The following is a 16115-nucleotide window of genomic DNA, read 5'->3' as shown; positions in this document are numbered from 1 at the left end:
ATGGCAGGCAAATACGGTTTTTTGTTTTTAGACATTTAATAGCAAGTGGGGCCCCAGGAGGGGATCTTGAAGTTAGGAAACAGGTCACTGGCCTCATCACCATCCTGAGTGGGGTGAAGACCAGAGCAGGCACAGAGGGGCTGTCTTTGACTCATGGTCCTGGGTGGCAAGTAAGTGGGCCCCAGGGAGCCCAGGCACAAGGTGGCAGAAGAGTTGCAAAGCTCTAGCGAGGAGTCCCACCACTGCGGAGTCTACAGCTCAGAAGGTCTGGGGTCTGAGAACCTTTTAGCCATGATTCATGTACTTCTGAATGAGAGTGGGAAAACGAGAGTCCAAAGCTGCACTCCAGGAAGACCCCCCACCCCACCCCAGACCATGTTCTTGGTCCAGACCCCCCAGGCAATCCTGCACTGGATGAGGAACAAGGGAGCCTGTGGGCTCCCGGGGCAAGAAAGGGGATGTGAGCATCAGACCAGATTCACTGTGCCATAGCCAAAGGGCAGGAGACAAGTGCCAGGACTCTACCTCCCAGTTAGTTCTACCACGAGCTGAAGTCCCCAAACCCTCGGCTAGGCTTCTTCTTGGCCACGGGGGGAGCTGCACTGGTTGATGATTCCTCCTCTGCTGCACGTTTCCTAGAAAAAACCAGACCCTGCTGCTATGGGGGTACCACCTCCAAACCCCCACGCAGACCCCCAGTTCCTTTAGCCTGTACTGAGGCCCCCTCTCCGCTTACGTGGCTGCCGGGTTGATGTACTTGCCCACTCCCTGCCGGTATGTCTGGGGGCCCTGGTTCCCCGCCTTGGGCTGGCTCCCTGCCTTTACTGTGCTCTCGAGCGGCTCCTCCTTGACCTCTGTCTTGTTTCGTTCCTCGGCAATCTACGGCAGAGCAGAGCACTGAGCCAAGCACCTGAGCCAGCAGAGTAGCCCATAATCCTCCCCACACCAACTGCTCTCACCTGAGCATCTGCCTCGTCGTAAGGGTCCACAAAGACAGTGGTGGAGTTAATGCGGATCTCCTCCTGGCAACAGAGGGCAGGCAGTGAGCAGGGCTGGCAGCAGGTGGCACTCCCCCCCCCCCCCGGCCATATACCTTAGGGCGGTCAGTTTTGGGGTCACTCTCCACATTTTCCATGGCAGTCAGTGTGTCAAAGCCTCCAACAACCCTGTGGAAGGACTGGGCTGTCACTGAACACCCCTGGAGCCACCCCCAACAGCAGGTGCCAGGCAACAAACACACAATTTTCAGTGGCCATCAAAAAAAAAAAAATTTTTTTTTAAAGGCAAGAGCTCATATTTTCTTTTTTTAAAAGAGTTTATTTATGAGAAATAGGAGAAAGAGAGAACCAGACATCATTCTGGCACATGTGCTGCCGGGGATCAAACTTGGGACCTCATGCTTGAGGGTCCAAAGCTTTATCACTGCGCCACCTCCCAGACCACAAGTCATCAAAATTTTATTGATAGTCACACCCTTGGTATCTGTGCTGTCTGTAGCAACTCTTGTGGTACAAGGAAAATTTGTTAACCTCTGGGTGAGAAGCTGTGACTGACCCCTTGTGAGCAGGGCCCCAGAAGGACTGCAGGATGAGGCTGGAGAGGCAAAGCTCCCCATGCCCAAGTTCCCATTTCTAACATCTACAAAAGCGAGGGCTAACAAGCATGGCAGGTGGGGGGGGAGGGGTAAAGAGGCAGGGTCCCCAAGGGAGAGGGAAGCTGCCTGTGTTAATACCCCAAACCTCCCACAAGGTTCTCTTACCTCCCAAAGATGGTGTGCTTCTTGTCCAAGTAAGCGCAAGAGCGAAAGGTGATGAAGCTAGGGAGAGAGGAAGAGTCCTGGTAAGAGTCTGTGGGCTTCCCTGCCCAGCCTGCCAAGGACTGCTGCCACGATCAGCCCCCCAAGCCTGCTCCTGGAAGCTGGGGAGACCTGTATGCATGTGTAAGCAGTCCCCACCCCTGCCTACCACCGAGGCTGTACCAATGGCTGAGGTCTCTAGCTCACAGAAGGCCCCAAGCACAGCCAACCAGTGAGGGAGTGTAAGTGAGCCATGAGCCCAGCTCCGTCCACAGTTGCCCTGGAGAGGCATCGGTATGGGGGGCAGGGGAGTGGAAACTGGCCCCATCTCTTAGAAGCCTGTTGAAGCAAAAAAGACTCAGATGAGGGGTGGGGGGTCGGGTGGTAGCGCAGCAGGTTAAACTCATGTGGTGCATGTGGTGCAAAGCACAAGGACTGGAGTAAGGATCCCGGTTCAAGCCCCCAGCTCCCCAACTGCAGAGGAGTAGCTTCACAGGTGGTGAAGCAGGTCTGCAGGTGTTTATCTTTCTCTCCCCTTCTCTGTCTCCCCTCCTCTCTCCATTTCTCTGTCCTATCCAACAACGATGACATCAACAACAATAATAACTACAACAATAAAACAAGGGCAACAGAAGGGAAAATAAATATTAAAAAAAAAAAAAAAAAAAAAGACTCGGAAGGAATGTAAAAACATTGATATATCAGTCTTTCTCTCCCCCTCACTGTCTTCCCCTCCTCTCTCCATTTCTCTCTGTCCTATCTAACAACGACGACATCAATAACAACAACAATAAAAAAACAAGGGCAACAAAAGGGAAAGTAAACAAATATAAAAAAATTAAAATGTTGCTATAGATAGAAGGGACAAACATAAAAGCTAAGAAAACTGTAATATCTGATTAGGTACCCCAAAAAGGCTGGAGTTAAAATACCTAGCCAGGGTGACTGGAAGGTTCTTGTTTGGGAGGTGTTGGAGATATTAAGGATAACTGTAGACTTCAAGTAGATTATTTAGAGAGAAGACATAGCATCCAAACAATGAGGAGAAAGAAAAAGGAGGCTGGGAAGTTAAGCAGTGGATGGGGTGTCCCTGAGTCTGATTCCCAGCCAGCCACACTATCTATGCCAGAGTGATGCTCTGGTTCTTTATCACAGACATGGAGGCAAAAGCCTCAGGTCTGTCAAGTTGCAAGGGACTGTGAAGGCACAGGCAGGCTGCCCTGCGTGACTCAGGAGCTACCCACATGCCCAGTAGCCCCCACACAGTGAGAGATGAACACTTAACCTGCATTAGCCAACCGACCAGGCCTGCACTCCTTCAGAACCCGCCCACTCCCACCAGAGAAGGCCAGTGTAGTGTAGACTGAAACCACGCCGCTTGTCTACATCTCTCCTGCTAATGTCCAACACCAGTGAGCTTCAGGAAAATGAAATAAACCTGGAGGAAAATGTAGAAAAAGTCTGAACCCCTGCTCTCCACCTGCAACAAGGACACTTCATAAGAAATGAAGCAGGTCACAAGGTGCCTTTCCCTCTACCCAATTAAACAAAATGGATGTGGCGGGGGGGGGGGGGGGGGTGGTGGTGGCTGCCAGGAGCAGTGGATTCACAGTGACATTACCAAGCCCCATCAATAAGAATGAAAGGGAAAGGTAATGAAGTATAGTTTCCCTAACGCCAGGGAGATCCAGGACCGAGCCCATAAGAGGTGCTGGGTTACCAGAATGCCTCTCTCTGAACAACAATCCGGAGCAGTGAAATTGCCTCTGTGAGGCCCCATTTCCACAAAAGAAAAATTACAGTCTAAAATTAGATCTGTAACGACCCAAGCAAAACCTCTGGCAACTACTGTCAGAGAATTCATAAAATAGTCAAAAAGATACACCAACTCAACAGTTTATGGACAACTTAAAAGTAGTAATAAGGGGGTTGGGCGGTAGCACAGCAGGTTAAGCGCACGTGGTGCAAAGCACAAGGACCGGTGTAAGCATACCAGTTTGAGCCCCCGGCTCCCCACCTGCAGGGGAGTCGCTTCACAGGCGGTGAAGTAGGTCTGCAGGTGTCTATCTTTCTCTCCCCCTCTCTGTCTTCCCCTCTCTCCATCTCTCTGTCCTATCCAACAACGCCGACATCAAAAATTAAAAAAGGGGGGGAGGGCAACAAAAGGGGAAATAAATAATAAAAAAAAAAGTAGTAATAGAAGGGAGTCGGGCAGTAGCGCAGCGGGTTAAGCACATGTGGTGCAAAGTGCAAGGACCTACATAAAGATCCCGGTTCAAGCCCCTGGCTCTCCACCTGTAGGGGAGCTGCTTCACAAGCGGTGAAGCAGGTCTGCAGGTGTTTGTTTGTCTTTCTCTCCCCCTCCCTGTCTTCCCCTCCTCTCTCCATTTCTCTCTGTACTGTCCAGCAACAACGACATCAATAACAACAGTAACAATAATAACCACAACAATAAAACCAGGGCAACAAAAGGGAATAAATGAATATTTTAAAAAGTAGTAATAGAAGGGAGCCCCGCTTCAATCCCCAACAAAAACTAGAGGTAAACTCCCACCTTAACCTTTAGCTAGGAAGATGGTAACGGATATGCCTTCTAGCCAGCAGCAGACAGGAATGCACTCTCAACACGACACCTTCAGTGGTGAAAAAGCAAAGTATGGAACTGGGCTCGGCAGGCGGCAAAAGGGAGAAAGCTTTTTTTTTTTTAAATTAATTTTCCTTTTTGTTGCCTTTTAAAAAAAAATTTTTTTTTGCCCTTGTCATTTTATTGTTGTAGTGATCATTATTGTTGTTATTGATGTCGTTGTTGTCGGTGTCTTTCTCTCTGCTTCTCTGTCTTCCCCTCCTCTCTCCATTTCTCTCTGTCCTATCCAACAACAATGACATCAATAACAACAATAATAACTACAACAAGGGCAACAAAAGGGAATAAATAAATATTTTTTAAAAAATGGTTATGCAAAGATTTTCATGCCTGAGGCTCCAAAATCCCAGGTTCAATCCACAGCACCACCATAAACCAGAGCTGAACAGTGCTGGTATCTCTCCCTCTCTGTATCATTAAAGTAAAAGCAAAGGGGGTGGGCGGTAGGTAGCGCAGCAGGTTAAGCTGTGTGGCACGTGCAGGTTAAGCACACATGGCACAAAACACAAGGACCAGCATAAGGCCCCTGGTTTGAGCCCCTGGCTCCCCACCTGCAAGGGAGTCGCTGCACAGGCGGTGAAGTAGGTCTGCAGGTGTCTGTCTCTCCCCCTCTTCTCTCCATTTCTCTCTGTCCTATCCAACAACGAATGACATCAACAATAACAATAATAACCATAAGACTACAACAACAAGGGCAACAAAAGAGGGGATAAATGACCTCTTAGAAATTAGAAATAAGGGGAGTCAGGCTGTAGCGCAGCAGGTTAAGCGCAGGTGGCGCAAAGCACAAGGACCGGCATAAGGATCCCGGTTCGAACCTCGGCTCCCCACCTGCAGGGGAGTCGCTTCACAGGCGGTGAAGCAGATCTGCAGGTGACTATCTTTCTCTCCTCCTCCCTGTCTTCCCCATCTCTCTCCATTTCTCTCTGTCCTATCCAACAACGACAACAACAATAATAACTACAACAATAAAACAACAAGGGCAACAAAAGGGAATAAATAAATAAAATAAATATTAAAAAAAAGAAATTAGAAATAAATAACAGGTGTGGCAGTCAGAGCTCACCAGTTAAGGTGTAAGAGCTACACAGAAGTGCTACAGCTTCTCTCCCATTCTCGGAAATGAAATGAATGAAAAAACTGATCTGGGACCCATTCAATCATGTGAGACTGAAGTTCCTCAAAATGAAAAAAAAAAAAAAATGAATTAAGAAAGAAAGTAGACGGGGTCGGGCGGTAGTGCAACAGATTAAGCGCACGTCACACCAAGTGCAAGGACAGGCGTAAGGATCCCGGTTCGAGCCCCCAGCTTCCCACCTGCGCTTCACCCCATGGGTGGTGAAGCAGGTCTGCAGGTGTCTATCTCTCCTCCTCTCTCTGTCCTATCCAACAACAACAACAATAATAATGACAACAACAAGGGTAACAACAAGGGCAACAAAGTGGGAAGAAATGGCCTCCAGGATTTGTAGTGCAGGCACTGAGCCCCAGCAATAACCCTGGAGGCAAAAAAAAAAAAGTAGACAAAACAGCAAGAAACAACTAAAGATAGAAAAGATAGAAACTGAAGTAATTACATGAGCCGCTAACAAAAACAAGGACTTTGATGGACCAGAAAGAGCAGACACCAGGAGTGGAGAGGCGCAGGCGCTGATCCCAAGTGTGCATCCATTCCCACATGCTCCATGCCGGGGAGGCCCTGACTTGAAGCACTCAGCTCCACGTGACTTCAATGAGTCCAGCCGGGCTGTGCTCAGGGCACCCAACCAGCACAGCCGAGTCAGACAGGACCAAGGGCTGGCCTGGGGTTCCTCTAGGACAAAGTGAAGGAAAGGCTAACACAATGTGGTACCAACACAATTTTCAGGAGCGATACATGAGCCTAAGTGCTGTAATAGCTGGGACCAGAAAAGGGCCAGAGTGGTCCGGGAGGTGGCGCAGTGGATAAGGCACAGGATTCTCAACCATGAGGTCATGAGTTCGATCCCCGGCAGCACATGTACCAGAGTGATGTCTGGTTCTTTCTCTCCTCCTATCTCTCTCATGAATAAATGAATAAATTCTTAAAAAAAAAAAAAGAAAGAAAGAAAAAGAAAAGGGCCAGAAACTGCAGTATCCCCTACAAGAGCAGGCCCACTACAATGGTGGGCAGATGGCAGAGGACAGAGCAGTGTGTCCCTTGGGAGGGTGCCACCACTTTGCCCTCACAAGGCCAACACCGAGATGACTGGCACACCAGACATATGAACATCTATAAAATCCAAGGCCAGGGGCAGGGCAGGAGTGCACCTGTCACCATGTGCAAGGACCCAGGTTCAAGTCCGTGGTCCCCACCTGCAGGGGGGAAGCTTCACAAGTGGTGAAGTGGAGCTACAGGTATCCCTCCCTCTCTCTATCCACCCCCCTCAATTTCTCTGTCCTATAATATAAGAAAATCCAAGGCTAGCCAAATTACAATTTGATAAAAGTATATTTTTCTCTCCATACACAATAATCATCTACAACCCAAAAAATACATTTACAAAGCTATCACAAACTGTAACAACGTAAAGGAGTAGCTATATCCAGGAAGGCAACTATCACAATAAAAGATATAAAATATGTCCACAGGCAAATCAAGTCACATTCTCAGATAAAAAGTCATGCATAACTACTAATCCAAATGTAGATATCACATCCCTCCAATTAGAGGGCCAACAAGGTGTTATCAAATTCTTATGTAAAATCTTCAAGTAAACTGAGACAGTAAATAGTAGATCCAAAAAGGGTGGGGGCTGGGCAGTGGTACATAAAGTGCATGGACCTAGGTTCAAGCCGCAGGTCCCATCTGCAGGGGGGTAGCTCCATGAGTGGTAGAGCAGTGTTGTGGGTTTTCTTCTCCTTTCTTTTCATTCCCCCAACCCTACTATCAAAGAAAAGGGGGGGGGGGGGGAGTGGCCACCAGGAACAGTGGAGCCACTGTGCAGGCACTAAGCCCCAGTGATAACCCTGGTGGCAATAAGTAATCAGTGAGGCTGGGGCGACTGCATAATGGTGGTGCAAGACTTCCACACCTGAGGCATCAGGGTCCCAGCTTGAAGAATGAGGGTAGCCCCCACCTGAACTATTGTTGTACTCATTCTACTGCCAACAAGGTCATTGCTGGGCTTCAGTGCCTACATGATTATGACCCCACTGCTCCCAGCAAACATTTTTTTTCCCCATCGGGAAAAAATTAAGGGGGATGGGGTGCAGGGAGCAAGAATGACACCTACAGCAGTTCCATTGTTTATGAAGCTGCCATCACCCAGCCCTGACCATCACTTTTCTTTCTGGATTTTTCAAGAGCATGTGTCAGCACCAGACAGCTGAGCACTACTGCTAGGGAGAAGCTGAGAGCTCAGGGTCAGGACCCTGAGGCCCCAACTAGCCCGACCACCTAGGAAACTCACAACTGAGACTTATTGCTGTTGGGTCCTGAGTTGGCCATGCTGAGGATACCCCGACCAGTGTGTGAGAGGTTGGGCCGGAACTCATCTTTGAAGGGTTTTCCCCAGTATGACTCCCCACCTGAAAGAGAAAGAGCAGGGCTGGCAACAAGAACACTCAACAGGAAGCAGCCCAGTCCCAGAAATCTCTCAAGTCTACAAGGACACTGGGCACTCTTGGGACTGTATCTGAGGTGGGGACACTAGAGGGCAGCCTTGACCAAGGCCCAGAAGGTAGGAAAAGGGCCCTGGTCACAGATCATCACTACTCACAGCACAAAGAATGTGCCAAAGGGCCGACTGGCTGAGGTGGCAAGAAGACAGCCAGGGGTCCGGTGCTGAGCCCACCAAGCCTGTGCTGCAGCCCCCTGGTGCCTCCCTTCATTGCCTGTAAAGGTGGTGCCCTGTAGGTCCTGGGAGGAGGGTACAAGTGCCACTCTCCCATCTACCACTGGGCTTCCCAATCTGATGTGAGAAACTGAGGGGCGCGCACACCTGTGGTGCAGACTCTCCCAGCAGCACCACTTACCTGTGCCTGTGCCAGTGGGGTCGCCACCCTGGATCTGCAAGAACAATAAAGCCAGTGAACAAGTGGTGCCCCTGGGCTGCCACCGCCCATCATTCGCCAAATGATGAATGCCCCCATCCACCAGGAGGGCACCGTGAGGGTCCCAGCTCTTGGTGAGGACCCTTCCCAGGCCACCTATCTGCACGAGCTGAATGTGGTTAGGCTGGGGACCCAAGGGACCAGCCTGAGAGCTCCCTAAAAAGCTCAGAGCCCCCTCAGTCCCCACCTGTAGGGGGAACGCTTCACGAGTGGTGAAGCAGGAAGCAGTGCTGCAGGTGTCTCTTTCTCTGTCCCTATCTCCTCCTGCCCTCTTGGTTTCTGACTGTCTCTATCCAATAAAGACAGATAATAAACAATAAAAAAAAAAAAAAAAAAAAACTCAGAGGCAAGACAGGATGCAGCTGATCTGCCCAGTGCCACTCAGCTCTATCCTCCCCTAGGCTTTAGTCAGTGCCAACCCCCGTCGCTCACCACAAAGTTCCTGATGGATCTGTGGAAGATGGTGCCGTCGTAATACTGCTTCTTACAGAGCTTTATGAAGTTTTCACAGGTTTTTGGTGTCTGAAAAATCACCCAGACATTTCTGAGGCAAGCAGTAGTGGATGGGAAAGTCCTTGTCACATGAAAGCAGGTGGCTAGTAGCCCAGCTGATGAGGCCAAATGACAGGGCACTAGCCATCACCGTGACTCGCATCATGAGACACAGGGGAGACATGAAATGGGAGACATCGGAGCACCTGCCACCCCCTCCTGTGAAGGGAATGTGCGTCCTGCTCAGGGCACAGCTAAGGACAAGCGAATAGGTGCTGACAACCTCCCTGCTGGGGAAGGGCACTACCTCCTGGGGGCAGGGTTGATTCTGTATTCAGGCCCAGAAGGCCCCTCCTTGGGCGACGGGGCATGACACCCACCATGTCACAGTGCAGCTCCAGGTTGAGGTCGCCCCTGTTGGTGTGCAGCCGCACGTAGCCCTTCTTCTTCACAAACTGGTAGCGTAGTACGTCCTCATCAATGGCGGCTGAAAGCAGAGGCCCAAGCTCCAGGGCTGCACTCATGCTGGAGTGGCCCCATGTCAGCCCGGCACTCAGACTCAGATACCAACCACCCAGCCGTGGCATGGCCCAGCTGGCAGAGTCTGAGCTCTGCCTGAGAACACAAGTGGCAGGAAGAGCCAGTCACAGGTGCAAGGGGCAGTTAAGGGAAAGGAGGACGCTGAAAGTGCATGAAGGCAGGCAGGCGTTGGGGGGGGGGGGGGGGCGCTGACAGGATATGAGAGAAAAGGGCTTAGGAAAGATGCCGGAAAGCCTCAGTGGAGGGCTGAGGTGCCCATGGGCAGCCTGTATAGATGCCAAGGAGTTGAGCAGATGCAGTGGGACAGCTGTCCTGCCCGACAGAGCCCTTAGTATCCTCAAATGCACTTTCAGAAGGGCCTGAACTGGGTGCCACTTGGAGCTTTTGCTTTGCCATGTGTGAGAACCTGGGTTCAAGCCCCTGGTCCGCATCTGCATGAGTGGTGAACAGTGCTGCAGGTGTGTCTCTCCCTATTTCTTTCAGTCTCTATTAGAAAGGGGGGGGGGGAGCAGCAGTGAACTTATTATATAAGCACCAAGCCCCAGTGGTAACCCTGGTGGCAAAAAAAAAAAAAAAGCAAAGCTGAGGAGGGCAAAGAGGAGCCCCACCCTTTGCCTCGTCAAGTGGCATTGCTGGTGGCTGAGGTGCCGGGACTTACCTGCTTCATGTGTGGTCTCAGGAACCATGGCAGTGGAGGTGAAGGAGGCGCTGACCTTCCCGGTGGAGTAGTGAGCCTGCCAAGAAAACCCCAGTGACATTCAGCAGGGTGCAGAGATACAAGAGAGCAGGAGCATGGCCCAGCAACCCCCGTTCAGACCCTGCCAGGATGCCCCTTCCTGAAGCTCTCCCTCAGGGCTCAGCAGCCGAGAACATGCCTTGCACCATAGTTAAGTGGTACAGTGGTGCTCTGGCACATGTGACGGCAGGAATCACAGTGCCCTAGTCACTGTGCCACCTTCCAGGATACTCTAGTTTCTTTTTAAAGGTATGAAGCCTCTAAGGTAAATGTATTTTTACTCAGGAGAAAAATGGAAGACCCAGGGCTAGGTGATGGCTGACCTGGCAGAACTCATACACTAACGTAAGTACTACATGTGTCCCAGTCCCATCCCAGGACAACCCAGAGAAGCTGGTGCTGGTCCTACATCTACTCACGGCATTCAATTTGTCCACCTTCTTTTTCTCAGGAGCCTTCATGGTGGCTGCCAGGATCTCATCCCCCTTGAACTCCTTGTAGAGCTCTTGCAGGGTCTCTCTAGTCTCAGCATTTGTATTTTTTAAATAGTAAGATGGGTCCTGTCTGGCCTTTTCTTCATCTACAGAAAAATAGAGGGGCCCTAAGCAGCTGAGCACCCTCCCCAGATGTGCATGACGGCAACAGGACAGAAGCAGCTGTTAACGACAGACCCATGGGCCAGGGAATAGGCCCACCACAGCCTGTATTACAGTGATGCCTTAGGCAACGTGCCCTGGAGACATGGGGAAAGAGACTGAGGAACACAGCAAATCTACCCACTGCTTTCCGTCCTGGTCTCTATGTCTAGTCTTGGCCTTGAGCCTCAGGACCCTGGGGATGGTGGCAGCCACCCACACAAGACCCACCTCTTGCCACCTGCCCTAAACTGGCTGTCCCTTAAGTGAGGGCAGTGATGATTCCTAAGGAGAAAGGAAGGCCCCAAACACCTAAGGACTGGGAAGAGAGAGCCAAAGACTCTCCAGAGGTCATAGGAGTGGCCAGGGCTACTATCATCTGAAGGCAATCCAAGGTACACACCTCACATCTGCCCTAAGGGCAAGGCATGGGCCAGGGTGGTCCTACCAATGTGAGCAAAGCTGACGACTGTCACAAAATATCCAAGGTTTATCTAGGCCAGAGTACAATTCCTGGACTTCTGGGAGCACTGACCTACTTCACTGCAACTCCAGGCATCCAGAGCAGCCCTGCTCACACATACCTGGGTCTATCATCTTGATGTTATTCTTAACATGAAAGAAATTGGAGACGTTGAATTTGTCCAGATTGGTGGGATCCTGTAGCAAACAGAACACGGCAGCAGAGTGAAGCCAACATCGCAGCCAGGACCTGCTCTAGACTACCCCCAGCAGTGGGTCCCCACCAGTGAGTGGAGGCACGGGACTCTGACTCAGGCAGGAGTGGGGTGAGAACAGCACAAACCGCTATAGCAATAAGCGTCCCTTGCTGTTAGGCAGAGGACAGATGGCAGTGGGCTGTCACAGGGTACTCACCTCAAGGCCTCCCACACACCACCTAAGACTCCCTCAGCCCAACTGCCAGACTCCACGGCATGTCAGAACAAGGAGACAAGTGTGTGCTGAGGTCCAGTTAGCACAGGGCAAGCTATATAAAGGAGTGGGCCCAGGCTGTTAACTGCTACCTGGGTTACCGCTAAGGCTTGGGGCCTCAACAGTGAATATGCTCTTTCCCTTTTCAAGGGACAAGATCACTTCATTATTTTTTTTTTTTTTGCCTCCAGGGTTATTGCTGGGGCTCAGTGCCTGCACCATGAATCCACTGCTCCTGGAGGCCATTTTCCCCCTTTTGTTGGCCTTGTTGTTGTAGCCTTGTTGTGGTTATTATTGTTGTTGCTTATGTCGTTCGCTGTTGGATAGGACAGAGAGAAATGGAGAGAGGAGAAGACAGAGGGGGAGAGAAAGACACCTACAGGCCTGCTTCACCGCCTGCGAAGAGACTCCCCTGCAGGTGGGGAGTCGGGGGCTTGAACCGGGATCCTTATGCCGGTCCTTGCACTTTGCGCCACCTGCACTTAACCCGCTGCGCTACCACCCGACCCCCCACTTCATTATTTTTTATCCTTTTTTATTGTCACTAAGATTATCACTGGGGATTGGTGCCAGCACTCACTATGAATTCACCCATTGCTCCTGGTGGCCATTTTTTCCTTTGTTCCCCGATTATTTTGATTGGCTAGGACAGAGACAAATGGGGGGGAGACACCTGCAGGCAGACCTGTTTCACCTGCCCCCCCTATATGTGGGGAACGGGGGCTTTGAACCTGGGTCCTGCCTTGAGTATGATAGAATATGCGCTCAACTGGGTGCACTACTGCCTGACCCCACCCCACACCCCCAACTTTTTTAAAGATAGAGAGGCAGAGGGAAGGAGACCACAATGCAGTGGAGGCCAGGTTCAAACCAGGGTCATATGTGCCTGGCAAAGCAGCACACTACCCAAGTGAACTATCATGCCGGCATCCTTGCCAGTTTTCTGTGTCCATGTTTCCCTGAACTTGTTAGGTTTCCTAACCCACAGGGCTGTCCTGAACTAAAAGGTAAGGTACATGCAGGCCCCAGTCAGGGGTTTGGCAGAAGCAGCAGGCTTGCACTCATGGTGAGATGGCCCTGACACAGGCAGGCACCAGGGTGCGGATGATGCAAGAGTCAGACTGAGCAAGCAGCTAGCAACAGTTTGGTGGGCTGAGTGGGGAGTGATGGAGGTAGGGGCTGGCAGGGATCTGACAGGCAGGTCACAAGGAGGCAGCCACTGACCCAGGGGAGTGTGAACTGGAAGGGAGAAGCGTTGCCAAAAGCTCGGGTCTGTCCCTCCCAGGGCTGGAAATACCCACCTGGAGGGTAATGATGTCCTGACGGGTGAAGGGCTCATCTGTTTGCAGGTCTCGGAAGTTCTTGGCTTTGATATTGAGCTGCTCCACGGCCTGAGCCAGGAGAAAGTGCGCTGTTGCGCTGCCCCTCCAGCTCTGGCCAGGGAAGCCCAGGGCCTGCCCACTTGCTGTGCCAATTCAGAGGGTACAAAAAGGGAACAGCTGTGGACCCACCACGGGCTCACAGCAGTGGCTCCACCACTGAGGGGCAGAGCTTGCTGAGCCTCAGATGAGCTCAAATTCAGTCCTATGAGCAAATCCTTGAAGGGCGCTTATCAAACTACTGACTATAGTCAGCAGCTCTAAGAAGCTTCCCAGTGCCCAACCCTTAATCTGCACACATCAGGCCAAAAGCCACCACACTAGTCTGAGAAGCAGCATCAGACCCCATTCCTGCCCCTGAACCTCCCACCCCACTTCCCCAGCACAGGAGGGCTATGAGTACTGGGCTGACACTCCCCCACCACCCACCCCCCAGCTGGCATCCACTTCTCATGAAGCCTGCCAGAAGCCAGGGACCCAGACCCCACCCTGCAGCCCTGGAGCCTGTTCTGGTAGAGGTTCCCTGCTCGGAGTCTGATCTCTTGAGAGGACTCCTGGGATACAGACACTCAGCAGTCAGAAATGCTGGTTTCCAGGGCTGAAGTCACAGGCAGATTCTTTTTCCTGGCTGGCATCCTGACCAAGGTTTCTCAGCCACACAGCACCTCAGCGCTCCGCTAAGGGCTCCCTGGAGCCTACAGAACCTGGACGGACACCACACACTTCCTGAAGTCCCCACCTCGTAGGCATAGACGTTGCCAGTGGTTCTCACAGCCACAATGTGTGTGTTGTTGGTGAACACTGTGTACAGCACAGGGCAATGGTACTTTCCTAGAAACAAGCAGGTGCAGATTCAGAAGAAGAGCCAAAATCACACTAAGGAAGGAGGTAGAACCCTGTATCAGAAGCCCAGAGTGGGGACCTAGAGGGACAGTCAAGTAGGGGGCGTGAGTGCTTGAGACATACACCTCGCACACAATTAGGGAACTCAACCCTCCTGCTCTCCCGCCCCTCACCCATGGCTTTTTGGAGGAGTAAGCTTCCTTGGGCCCTCTGGCAACTGGGCCCCCGCCTCCTTCTCCACCTAAGCACTCAGCTTTTCCAGAACTACTGAGACTACTCAGCCTTTCACCCCACACACCTGGCAGCTCTGCCTCCAACACATGCGCACCCCAGCAGGAAACAAAGAAGAGACTTTCCTTCTGGACATAACTGGCATGTGCTAGTGTTCTCCCTCACTCAGGCCTTCTAGGTCGCCTCTTCTTGGCCACGGCAACCCGCTCAGCGGCCTTCATGCTGGGCTTTCCCATCTCACTTCTACTTAGCTATGGCTAGTAGGAAAACTTTGTCATTGTGTTATCTGCGTCAAGTCAGGGGTCAACTGCAGATGGTAGAAAGCAGGTAAGAAATATCCTTTGTGGGGCCGGGCGGTAGCACAACAGGATGAGCACACATAGTGCAAAATGCAAGAACCGGCATAAGGATCCCGGCTTGAGCCCCCAGCTCCCCACCTGCATGGGGGTCGCTTCACAAGCGGTGAAGCAGGTCTGTAGGTGTCTATCTTTCTCTGCCCATCTCTCCTCCTCTCTTGATTTCTCTCTGTCCTATCCAACATCATCATCATCATCAGTGCCAACAGTAACAGTAATAACAATAGGGGCAAGAAAATAGGAAAAAATGGCCTCCAGGAGCAGTGGATTCGTAGTGCAGGCACCGAGCCCCAGTGATAACCCTGGAGGCCAAAAAAAAGAAATGTCCTTGGGGGGAGGTCTTTAGTGCCCAGCACAAAGATCCTAGATGCTAACCTCACAGTCTCAGTGCTTTGAGTCTGTTTTTAACCTGCAGGCTGGGTTGAACACACTCACCACTGGTGCCAGAGGGACAACCTGCCCTTTGAACTCACCAGCACACCATCCCTTTCTCAAACCCCAAGTCTGAAAATGAGATGATTCACGGAGACATGAGTATCATCCTATTAGTCAGCTACACCTGAAAATAAACCTGTCTGCTCTCTGGGAGGCGGCACAGTGGCTGGAGCATTGGATTGAGAAGCACGATGTCATGAGTTCAAGCCCAGTATCACATGTGCCAGATGAAACTCTGGCTTGCACTCTCTCTTTCATACTCACAAATAAAATCTTATTAAAAGAGAAAATAAATGGACCAGGAGGTGGCATACTCAGTAAAGCATTCACATTACTATGTTCAAGCCCCCAGTCCCCACTTGCAGGAGGGAAGCTTCATGAATGACAAAGCAGTACTACAGGTGTCTCTTTCCCTATCTCTCCCTCCCCTCTTGAGTTCTGTCTCTATCAAATAAAAAATAATAACAAAGGGGGTAGAGGAAATAACTGCCAACAGTGGTAGATTTGTCATGCAGACACAAAGCCTCAGTGATTAACACTAATGGCAATTAGAGAAAGAGGGACAGGGGTGGGTGTTAAATGTTTTTATGCCACAGCACTGCTCAACTCTGGCTTATGGTAGTGTGGCGGATTGAACCTGGGACATTGGGGTGGGGGAGGGGCACACACACATTATGTAAACAGAAGCCCCCTTTCATCCAGAGAGTTCTGGCCTGTTTTGTTCTCTAGCCATGGCAGCTGCTTATTAGACATTTGCTGAAGGAGAGATAGGCTATAGGCTGCCTTGAACTAGACCATCTCATGGTCTGGGAGGTGGTGCAGTGAATAAAGTGGAGTCTCAAGCATGAGGTCCCAAGTTCAATCCCTGACAGCATATGTACCAGAGTGATGTCTGGTTCTCTCTCTCCTCCTGTCTTTCTCATTAATAAATAAATTCTTAAAATAAGTAAGACATCCTGTCTCAGATGTACAGGGAAGGCACACAGCTCCAAGCACCTCTAGTCCAGGAGTGCTGTGCTTAC

General features: G+C 51.0%; 1 protein-coding gene across 2 annotated transcripts in view; it reads right to left on the bottom strand.

The window, feature by feature from the left end:
• Positions 1–16115, bottom strand: part of PPIL2 (peptidylprolyl isomerase like 2) — a 31614-nt gene that overhangs the window by 946 nt on the left and 14553 nt on the right. The window contains exons 7-21 of one of the 2 annotated variants that reach the window (XM_016194014.2): positions 13968–14059; positions 13151–13240; positions 11501–11576; positions 10701–10861; positions 10204–10279; positions 9386–9492; positions 8946–9035; positions 8436–8469; positions 7871–7988; positions 1760–1816; positions 1094–1166; positions 960–1022; positions 737–879; positions 526–635; positions 2–306 (exon numbers count right to left, since the gene is read on the bottom strand). In XM_016194014.2, coding sequence (XP_016049500.1) covers positions 539–635; positions 737–879; positions 960–1022; positions 1094–1166; positions 1760–1816; positions 7871–7988; positions 8436–8469; positions 8946–9035; positions 9386–9492; positions 10204–10279; positions 10701–10861; positions 11501–11576; positions 13151–13240; positions 13968–14059 — 1277 coding nt within the window. In that variant the 3' untranslated portion in view covers positions 2–306; positions 526–538. Of the gene's footprint in view, position 1; positions 307–525; positions 636–736; positions 880–959; positions 1023–1093; positions 1167–1759; positions 1817–7870; positions 7989–8435; positions 8470–8945; positions 9036–9385; positions 9493–10203; positions 10280–10700; positions 10862–11500; positions 11577–13150; positions 13241–13967; positions 14060–16115 lie in introns of those variants that run through there. The other variant, XM_060194589.1, reaches the window with a different exon arrangement.

Source organism: Erinaceus europaeus, chromosome 1 (assembly GCF_950295315.1).
Source record: "Erinaceus europaeus chromosome 1, mEriEur2.1, whole genome shotgun sequence".
NCBI lineage: Eukaryota > Metazoa > Chordata > Mammalia > Eulipotyphla > Erinaceidae > Erinaceus > Erinaceus europaeus.
Note: the sequence above shows the minus strand (reverse complement) of the source record. Positions and strands in the feature narration are given on the sequence as shown.